Here is a 9875-nt window from a genome sequence, read left to right as displayed (position 1 = left end):
CTGCTTTCTTACACTCTTAGTGCAGGGGTGCTCAGCTAGGGACACTTGTGCCCCCCACCCAGAGGACATTTGGCCATCTCTGGAGACATTTTTGGTTATCATAACTGGGAGGGAATACTATCGGCCTGCAGTGCCTGGAGGCCAGAAGGCTGCTAAACACCCCACAGTGCACAGGACGGCCCCCACCACCAGCAGAAAACAGCCCCACCCACGCCAGTAGTACTGAGGCCATGGGAGGCCCAGTGGGAGAGGCAGACACACAAGCTCATAATGGTGGTGCCATGTAGTAAACCATGGGAACACCAGGCAGCCTCGGGGCTCAGAGAATGGGAACTTTGTGAAAGCATCAACTTGGTCACGTGGAGAGCGGGGCGGGGAGGGCATCCTAGGCGGAGGGGCCCGTAAGGCAAAAGTGTGGAGGTGAGAAACGGGAAATGAAAGATCCTGGCAAGAGAGCGCTAGGTGGGCGGCTTCGTGATGATGTGTGCCAGTGTGAGGCAGGGCCCGGGGACAGAGGGGGCTCAGTTAGCAGTCAGGAGCTAGATCGGGGCGTTCCTCGTAGGCTGACCAGCGCTTGGCTTTCCTTCTGTGATATCCGTGGGGCTTTTTAAAGCTGGGGTATGTCATGATCACGTTTACATTTTAGAAACCAGATGAGGGATGGAGGGGAGAGGCAGGACTGGGGGCGAGAAGACCAGGCAGGAGAAGATGGTGAGCGGATGGCAGAGATGATGGCCAGTGGAGAGAAGTGGGAGGTAGGAGCTATAGAATTGGTGACTGACAGGAAGCGAGGAAGAGGGAGACAACAAGGAAGAGCCCCCGTTTCTGGCTGGGTAACGTTAGTGCCACCAAGTACGAGAGCAATGTCACCTGGTACTCGCGATGAGTTTTGGTGGCCTAGCAAGGCGGGCCGCTCAGGCCTGAGATTTGGGGCTTGCTGCACCGAGGCCCCGTGGCCCATTGTTCTTTCCGCCTCTGCAGTCTGGCAAGCTGGATGCCTTCCTGGTGCTGGAGCAGCTGCGGTGCAATGGGGTGTTGGAAGGCATCCGTATCTGTCGCCAGGGCTTCCCCAACAGGATCGTCTTCCAGGAGTTCCGCCAACGGTGAGCCCGCTGGGGCCGGGCACAGGTGGGGTGGTGGGCGAGCGGGACTGGGCAGAGGGAAGGATGATGGCGTGGTACTCGGTCAGTGACTCCTGCCCTGTGTCTCAAGCTACGAGATCCTGGCTGCAAACGCCATTCCCAAAGGCTTCATGGACGGGAAGCAGGCCTGCATCCTCATGGTGAGCCCAGCCCCAGAAGGCCAGCTGCAAACCTCCCAGCCTCTGGTGGCACTACCGGGAGCTGCTTCGGGTGGGGCCCTTCTTAAACAGCCCAACCCGGCCCCTTGGCATGGCTGAGAACGGGAACTCTTGTCCTCTTTCCTTCTGCAGATCAAAGCCCTGGAACTCGACCCCAACCTGTACAGGATTGGGCAGAGCAAGATCTTCTTCCGAACTGGGGTCCTGGCCCACCTGGAAGAGGAGAGAGACTTGAAGATCACCGATGTCATCATGGCTTTCCAGGCCATGTGTCGCGGCTACCTGGCCAGAAAGTAAGGACCCGTGTGCGGTCCCCTCCCCGCAAACGCAGGCAGGAAGCACACATGCCCAGGGGTTTCCGCCCTCACGTCCTGATTCCCCGGCTGGGAGAGGCCATCTGCTTTAGGAAGCCCTGCTGACGGAATGGCACCTTTTCCTCGAAGGGGAGGAAATGCCATCACTCTAATGTATGCTCTGGTTGTAGGGGCAGGGCGGGAAGGAGGCGAGACCGTGGCTCTGGAGTTTTAGAACTGGGCTCTCGTCCTGGCTCCCTGACTTATCTGCTGATGAACCTCAAGCAAATTATTCTACCTCTCTGAGCCTCAGGTCCCTCCACTGGAAAATGAGTATCCTCATTCTTGCCTCGTGGAATTGTTTATGAGGAATCAGTGAAATACTGCCCAAAAGGGGTGAGGACAGGCCTGGGGCATCATTTCAGAAGTGCGAGAATGTGATAAAGTTTCTGAGGAAAGAGTCTTTGGCTGTATCTATATCCTCCTTTCCAAATGGGATTCGTATATCAAGGCCTTGGAGGATCTGATGCTCCTGTGGTTTTGGGAAGCCTGGGAGCTGGGTGAGGGCTAGGGGTCTTCAATGAAAGCCACACCCCTGAAAGGATGCCAGGACTGGTGGAGTAGCTCCGTCCAGGGCATATGTCATCATGAGGTACGGTCCACGCTCTCATCTGCAGAGCCTTGATCGTGTCAAGCTGAGTCAGTGCCAAGTGGACCCGATGGTCAAAGCAGATCTGGGATGCTCTTGGTCCAGGGACAGACTTAACATGTTAAGTCACATACTGAATTCTCTGCTGCCCCCTCTTGTGCCTCCAGACTAACTGGGGCGATTTTACTCCAGGCTCACCATGTCCAGGATGGCAGCCAAGTAGAGAAAAGAGGATTGTTCTCGTCCTCTGGTTTCTCAAACCCAGTAGCCCTTAAACAGGAAGAGTGCTGGTTCCATGTCAGGTCTGAGATTTCCGAAAGACACCCGAGGAAGGAATAAGTTTGTCAGACGCTCAGCTTTGGGGTACAGCTGGATGTGTGTGGGGTTCCCCTAGGGACGGTGTAGCATAGATTGATTTCCTAGGACAGCTCCGGGTCCAGGGCGTTTTGTGTCTTGGGTCTTCCTTGCCCAGTGAGAAGGGTTCTTGACTCCAGACTGTGTGAGTGATCTGTACCCAGAGAATATACCCAGAGAATATTGCTGATGCTCAGAGCTTCTGGAGGAGTCTGAGCTGGGAGAAGAGGGGATGTCCCCATGCAAGTCCCCAAGTTACAAACCAAACAGATGTGGCTTGCTTTTAGGATGCTGCAAGGCGGGATGCTGTGACAATACAGTGAGACGTGTACTGGGCCAGCCAGGGCTTCTCATGGCTCTCCCGTCCCTCTCCCCAGGGCCTTTGCCAAGAGGCAGCAGCAGCTGACAGCCATGAAGGTGATTCAGAGGAACTGCGCTGCCTACCTCAAGCTGCGGAACTGGCAGTGGTGGAGGCTCTTCACCAAGGTGCGTGCTCCAGGCCCCACCCACCTTCTCAGGACCCCCCCACCCTGTGTCTTCACTCCAGATGCCCCAGATGTGGGGCAGAGGTTATTGACAGTGGGTGTGCAGCTGAGGGCTTGAGATCCAATCTTGTCTGTTGGCAGTTCTCCAGGCCTGAGAAGGCCTTCCTTCTTTGGCACATGGGCTCCAGCTGTGACTTCAACCCAGATCCAGAGCATTTCCACCATGGTGCCCTTTTACAGCCACGCCCACTTCCTATTATAGCCACACCCACTTCCTTTTATAGCCACACCCACTACCTTTTACAGCCACACCCACTTCTTTCCATAGCCCCTGGCTACCACTAGTCTGTCTCCATTTCTATAATTTTTTCGTCTCAAGACTGTTTTGTCAATGAGGTCATACAGCGTGTCGTCTTTTGGGACTGGCTTTTTTTTCACTCAGCACCACTCTCTGGAGATCCACGTGTCGCTGGCTGAAACATACTATTTGCGCAAAGACGTGCTCTGTCACGACAGACTCGGTTTCCTCTTGTGTGCGCTTGAGTGTAAAGTGGCATAAACCTTTCTTCATTGAGCAAACATTTATAGAGTGCCCGCCGTGCGCCAGGCACACAAGAGGTGCAGGGGACAGAGTCCTGAACAGACACGGGCCCTGGCCTCATGAACATTTTAGTCAAGTGGGGGTGCAGACAATGAGCAGGTCATCACTAGAACAAACGTGTAACGGCAAACTGGGGCGAGTGCCTGAAGGAAGCCACAGTGCGTGTGCCAGGGGCTCCCCGGTGCCCAGCGGGGGCTTGAGCACGGGAGTCGGGAGTCGGCCTGGTGAGGAACAGTGGGGGAAGCAGTTTTTTGGGAAATGTTCATCCCCATAGACACAACTTCTAAAAGCTGGCTGAAGAAGGCCATCTGAGATTTTAAAAACCAGGAATTATAGGTGTTCATTGTGGCCTTATTTACAGCAGCAAAATGTCAATGTCCAGCTTAATTCAATAATGGCTCATTCATCATTGGTGGACACTTTTCAGCTATTCAAAACGATGGCTTTCTGTTGGGGAAAGAAGAAAAAGAACGATGGCTTTCGAAAAACAAAGTTGTAAAAATGAGGGATCAGCATGGGGAGATAATTAGCTTGTAGTTTCAAGTAACAAAAGCACATAACACTGGACGGCGTGATCTCGAGTATATTTTTTAAACGTGTAGGAAAGAAGACTGGAAGGAAATGCTCACAGCACTAATAATGACTTTGGTGGGGAGTCAGGACGTGGGTTTTTTCCTCCTTTTCTCCTTGGAAGGAAGCATGTCCGTTTGTCGGCGGCAGTAGTCTCTCTCGGGATGAGACTGAATGGGAGAAGGGGAAATTTCCTCCTTTCGCTGCACCTTTTTCCGTCGCCCTAGTTTAGGGTTTCTCAGCCTCAGCACTAATATTTTGGGATGGGTGATTCCGTGCCGTGGGCTATCCCGTGCATTCTAAAACGTTTGGCAGCATCCCTGGCCCCTCCCCATCAGATGCTGGTAGCATCCCGTACTCCAGTTGTGACAGCTGAAACTGTCTCCAGAAATTGCCAAATGTCCCCTTCGGGTGGGGTAAAAATGTCCCTGGCTGAGAAGCACTGATCTAATTTATTACAAGACTGTATTCCTTGTGCCATGGAAACAAATGCTGGGCTTCCGTGTGCACGCAGGTGAAGCCCCTACTGCAGGTGACACGGCAAGAGGAGGAGATGCAGGCTAAGGAGGATGAGCTGCAGAAGATCAAGGAGCGGCAGCAGAAGGCAGAGGGGGAGCTCAAGGAGCTGGAGCAGAAGCACTCGCAGGTACCAGGCCGGGAGCAAGGCAGGGGCTGAGGAGGGAGGGCCGGCCGCGGGCTCCCCTGGGGCTCACTGGCCACCTCCTCGTCCTCTCCGTGCAGCTGGCCGAGGAGAAGAACCTGCTGCAGGAGCAGCTGCAGGCAGAAACAGAGCTGTATGCAGAGGCCGAGGAGATGCGGGTCCGGCTGGCAGCCAAGAAGCAGGAGCTGGAGGAGATCCTGCACGAGATGGAAGCCCGCCTGGAGGAAGAGGAAGACCGGGGCCAGCAGCTGCAGGCAGAAAAGAAGAAGATGGCACAGCAGATGCTGGTAAGGCGGAGCAGGGGCTGCCCTTGGTGGCTGCCAGGTCACCTGACCTTCACTGCAGGCCTATGAGGTGTGTCTGATCATATGTCCCTATATGATCAGATAAAGAGACGAAGGCTTGGAGAGGAACGGCCATCTGACCCCACAGCCCTCTAAAGCCTGCTCTGCCCTACGGTGCTGCCTTTCACATGCTTTTACTTTTTCTCCTAACAGCAACCATGAGTGAAATATATTAGTTAGCTATTGTCAGAGGACAAAGCACCCGGAATAAGCATTTATCTCACATAATCAGGAATCTGAGAGTGGCCTAGCTGGGTGGGCCTGGCTTGGTGTCTCTCACAAGGTTACAGTCGAGCTGTTACCCAGGTCTGCGGTCATCCGAAGGCTTGACTGGGGTTGGAGGACCCACTTCCACGTGGCTGACTCACATGGCTATAGGCAGGAGGCCTCAGCGCCTCACCATGTGGGCTTCTCCATGTGGCTGTTTGAGTGTCCCCACAACATGGCGGCTAGCTTCCCCCCAGCATGAATCAAGAGAACAGGGGAGGAAACCTTTTATAGACTGATCACTAACGTTACACTCCATTACTTCCTCTTCATTTTGTTAGCAGGAAGTCACTAAGTCCAACCCACACTCAAGGAGAGAGGAATTAGGCTCCATCTCTTAAAGGGGAGACTATCAAAGAACTTGTGGACACATCTTAAAACCACCATGGTATCTACTGTCCCCATTTTACAGATGTGGAGACTGAGGCTTCATGAAGCAAAGTGGCTGGTCCGAACCTTGTTTCCAGTGAAAGGGGGCTGCCGTCAGGCCTAGCCTCTGTGTCAGTTTCCCCAGAGCTCCATGAAAGGGGCTCTATTTCAAGCAATGCCATGATTCTTTTCTCACAAAGGACCTGGAGGAACAGCTGGAGGAGGAGGAAGCTGCAAGGCAGAAGCTACAGCTTGAGAAGGTCACGGCCGAGGCCAAGATCAAGAAACTGGAGGATGATATCCTGGTCATGGACGATCAGAACAATAAGCTGTCAAAGGTGAGTGGGGGGGAGTGTCTGTGTTCAAACAACTGGTCCATGAGGGACAAGGACTGCAGATCACTTTCTCTTTTTAGCCAAATATGAGGTATTGAGGGCTGAGCAAAGGGTTATCTCCAGCAGTGACAAGGTAGCCTTGTGACTGCTGTCTGGATGCAGGTGTGCTGTGGACTGGGTCCCTGGCGGTCTCATCAGTGCCAGGGCTGCCACGGAACAAGTCTCAGAAACACTATGACCAGTGGAAACCCCAGGCTGTGCAAAGGGGGCAAATGTGCCTGAGACTCCGGGGCCTCCCCCACATCCTCATGGACCAGTTAGTCATAGAGAGGCCAGCTATCCTGGCTTGCTTGGGATGGAGGGGTTTCTGGGATGTGGGACTCTCATCACCAAAACTGGAGAAGTCCCAGTGCAAACCAGGATGAGCAGGCCACCCTAGTGAGTAACCCCCAGCCAGCTGCACTGAGGGTAGGCTCCTTTTAGCTCCTTTTGCTAGATGTCAGTGGGCACCACCATGAGCCACCTTGTTGCATGCAGGGCGTGGATGTGAAGGATGACCCTGCCCTCATGGGGCTTATACTCTAGAGATACAGCATATAGATAATCATCCACGTAACCATTAATTACCACTGCGACCAGGGTTCTGAAGGAAACATCTACCACATTAGAAGAGGTAGGGTATTCAGGGAAGGCTTCCTGGAAGAAATGACATTTAAGTGGGAAGACTGAGGAGAAGTTAGAGGGAGAGGGGCTGGAGGAGCATCCCAGGCAGATGGCCCTGTCTGTGCAAAGGGCCCGAGTTGAGGCAGGGAAGACCTGGCATGTGACAGAAAGGGGAAGAGGACCCCATTGGCTAGAGAAGTGGCCGCTTTTTAAAAATTAAGGAACCTCTCTTCGCCATTGCAAACTCTAGGTTGCATTTGGTTGTAATGTGGCTTTTCCTTTCAGCTGTTCATCTGGAAATTACTAAAAGTGAAATGCAGAGCCTGGAGAAGAGAAAAAAGCTAACGATACTTCTTTTTCTCTTCCCAAAAAGGAGCGAAAACTCCTTGAGGAGAGGATTAGTGATTTAACTACGAATCTTGCAGAAGAGGAAGAAAAGGCCAAGAATCTTACCAAGCTGAAAAATAAGCACGAATCTATGATTTCAGAACTGGAAGGTAAACTGGCTACCCAAAGAGGCTTTGAACGGATATTTTAAAACTAAGAAAATCGGAGAGGAAATTTCATAATGAAATTTCAAGAGAAGGGCGGTAAACCCTCTCCAGGCTCCCCCGTCACCCTTAGTCAACACCCATTCATAAGCAAAGGGGCTTTTCCTCAGGACTGACCGTCCTTCCCCGAGATGGTGAAAGGCTCGTCCTCCAGGCGTCTTTCTGGTGGCCTCCACCTCCTGACGGCCCCTGGCTTTGTCGTAGTGCGGCTGAAGAAGGAAGAGAAGAGCCGGCAGGAGCTGGAGAAGCTGAAACGGAAGCTGGAGGGCGAGGCCAGCGACTTTCACGAGCAGATCGCTGACCTGCAGGCGCAGATCGCCGAGCTCAAGATGCAGCTGGCCAAGAAGGAGGAGGAGCTGCAGGCGGCCCTGGCCAGGTAGCGCAGGGCACGGCCTGTGTGGTCGCATGCCCCAGCCTCCTTCCTCCTCCAGCAGGCCTCCATCTCGGGCAAGGCGCCCCCAGGCCAGGCCTCCAGAACCGGGCCTTTGACTTCCTTCTCTTCCCTCCACACGGTCTCCCATGGCATCTGTCTTTTGGACACCCAGGCCCTTCTCGTCTACACCAGTCCCGCATTTCCAGTTGTCCACGGAGTCCCTTCCTTGGGCACCCCATATGCCACAAGTCTGAGGCAGGACGACCCTCCTCTCCCACAAGCCCTCCTCCTGAGGTCCCTCTCCTCCCGCCCCCCGGCAGGCAGCAGCCCTCAGATTCTGCCCATCCTTTGACACATGCCCCATACCCAGTCCCTCTGTGTCCCGCCTCCGAGCTGCGTCCACACTAATGGCCTCACACCGGGAAACTTGCAGCAGCAGCTAACGGTTACTTGCCCGCACACTGTGCACTCACCTCTTTTGAAGCAGTATCTTTGCAGACACCTAGCCAGGTGGGCTGCTGTTCCCTCCATTTCACTGAGGAGGAAGCTGAGCCAGGGAGGAAAAGGAACGTGTGACTGTCACCCAGCCTTAAAAGGCAGAGCTGAGATTCGAGCCCCAAAACTTTCCGATTGATCCCCTAGCCAGCTCTTTCTCTTCTGGTTTGTGCTGCATCCTCTGAGTCATGAACCTGCTAAAACAAACTTTGCCGGCTTGTGCGGGAAAGACCAGGTCTTAGCCTGGCGCTCAAAGTCCCCCACCCTCCGCAGCCTGACCCTGACCCAGTGTCTTGCTTCCTCTCTTGCTGTCGCCCATTCCCAAGTGCAGTCCGACCGAAGCCCTGTCCCGCAGAATCCTGCCACTGCGCCTTGCTCGTGCCGTTCCCTTTCCGTCCATCATGGCCAAAGCCAGCTCCCAGGAGGGAGCCCCTCACACGAGGCTTTCCGTTCCCCATGCTGCCCACGGCCCACCCTGGCCCACGCCACTGCCTCCCCCGGCCTGAGGGCCCTGGCTTTAACACCCCCCACACGCAGCGCCTGGCCAGGGGCCTTGCCTGCAGCAGGCACTCAGTCACCATCCGAGCAAGTGGAAAGAACAAACAAGTAGTTCCCAGTTGGGAAGAGTAACTGTCCAGTGTTCAGAAGGCATCTGTTAAGCCTCTACTGTGGACTAGGCACCTTGCTAGTCTGGAACCAGTGCTTTGCATTCACACACACACACACACGCCCGTTACCTATTTTTTTATATCAGACCCTGGAACTCACGTCCTCTGTAAATCTCCAAGCAATCCAACGTAGCAAGGAGGGATCTGTGTCTTGTGTCTTGGAGGAATGTGTTTGATATCTATGGAATTCGAGTGGCTGGATCCAGAAAACAATTTTTGGCCATGTCGACAGCAGAGGCCCAGAACCCCAGGGTCTTAATTCTGGTGCCCTATCCCTGGCAGGCTCGACGATGAAATCGCTCAGAAGAACAACGCCCTGAAGAAGATCCGGGAGCTGGAGGGCCACATCTCGGACCTGCAGGAGGACCTGGACTCGGAACGGGCCGCGAGAAACAAGGCCGAGAAGCAGAAGCGAGACCTGGGGGAGGAGCTGGAGGCGCTGAAGACAGAGCTGGAGGACACGCTGGACAGCACGGCCACCCAGCAGGAGCTCCGGTGAGGGGGCCCTGCCATCCCACGCTGATGGGGTGGCTGGTGTCAAAGGGGCGAACCCCAGAAAACTCTGAATCGCAGGGTTCCTCAGGCCCTACATTTGCCGTCCTGATTGCAGTTTGCTGCGACTGACATAAGCATGATTAATTTTCACCTTACTGTTTCGGATTGCAATAGTGGGACATAATCAGAGAACGATTGGAAAACTGTAGAAAAGTACGCACCAAAACCCTGCCTTTAGTTTCCCCTCCTGGCTTTTCCTGTGTGTGTAGGTAAATCTCCAGGCTCTAGTCAAATGCGTGTGTATATATTTTGTGTTAAATTTTTAAATAACATTATCAGATTGGTCTTCGATTTAAGATTCGCTGCAGGCGATCAAACAGACAACAAAACAAGGTCTCCTGC

General features: G+C 53.9%; 1 protein-coding gene across 1 annotated transcript in view; it reads left to right on the top strand.

Moving 5' to 3' along the window:
• MYH11 (myosin heavy chain 11) overlaps window positions 1–9875 on the top strand; it is a 116344-nt gene that overhangs the window by 88407 nt on the left and 18062 nt on the right. Inside the window, exons 19-28 of the mRNA XM_006910906.3 lie at window positions 982–1103; window positions 1213–1282; window positions 1433–1593; window positions 2974–3082; window positions 4767–4898; window positions 4994–5200; window positions 6094–6231; window positions 7265–7388; window positions 7647–7818; window positions 9261–9473. Of these exons, the coding sequence (XP_006910968.1) occupies window positions 982–1103; window positions 1213–1282; window positions 1433–1593; window positions 2974–3082; window positions 4767–4898; window positions 4994–5200; window positions 6094–6231; window positions 7265–7388; window positions 7647–7818; window positions 9261–9473 (1448 nt within the window). The remainder of the gene's footprint in view (window positions 1–981; window positions 1104–1212; window positions 1283–1432; window positions 1594–2973; window positions 3083–4766; window positions 4899–4993; window positions 5201–6093; window positions 6232–7264; window positions 7389–7646; window positions 7819–9260; window positions 9474–9875) is intronic.

The sequence above is a fragment of the Pteropus alecto genome, unplaced genomic scaffold (genome assembly GCF_000325575.1).
Source record: "Pteropus alecto unplaced genomic scaffold, ASM32557v1 scaffold34, whole genome shotgun sequence".
Classification (NCBI taxonomy): domain Eukaryota; kingdom Metazoa; phylum Chordata; class Mammalia; order Chiroptera; family Pteropodidae; genus Pteropus; species Pteropus alecto.
The sequence above is the reverse complement of the archived record's forward strand: the minus strand, read 5'-3'. Positions and strand labels throughout refer to the sequence as shown.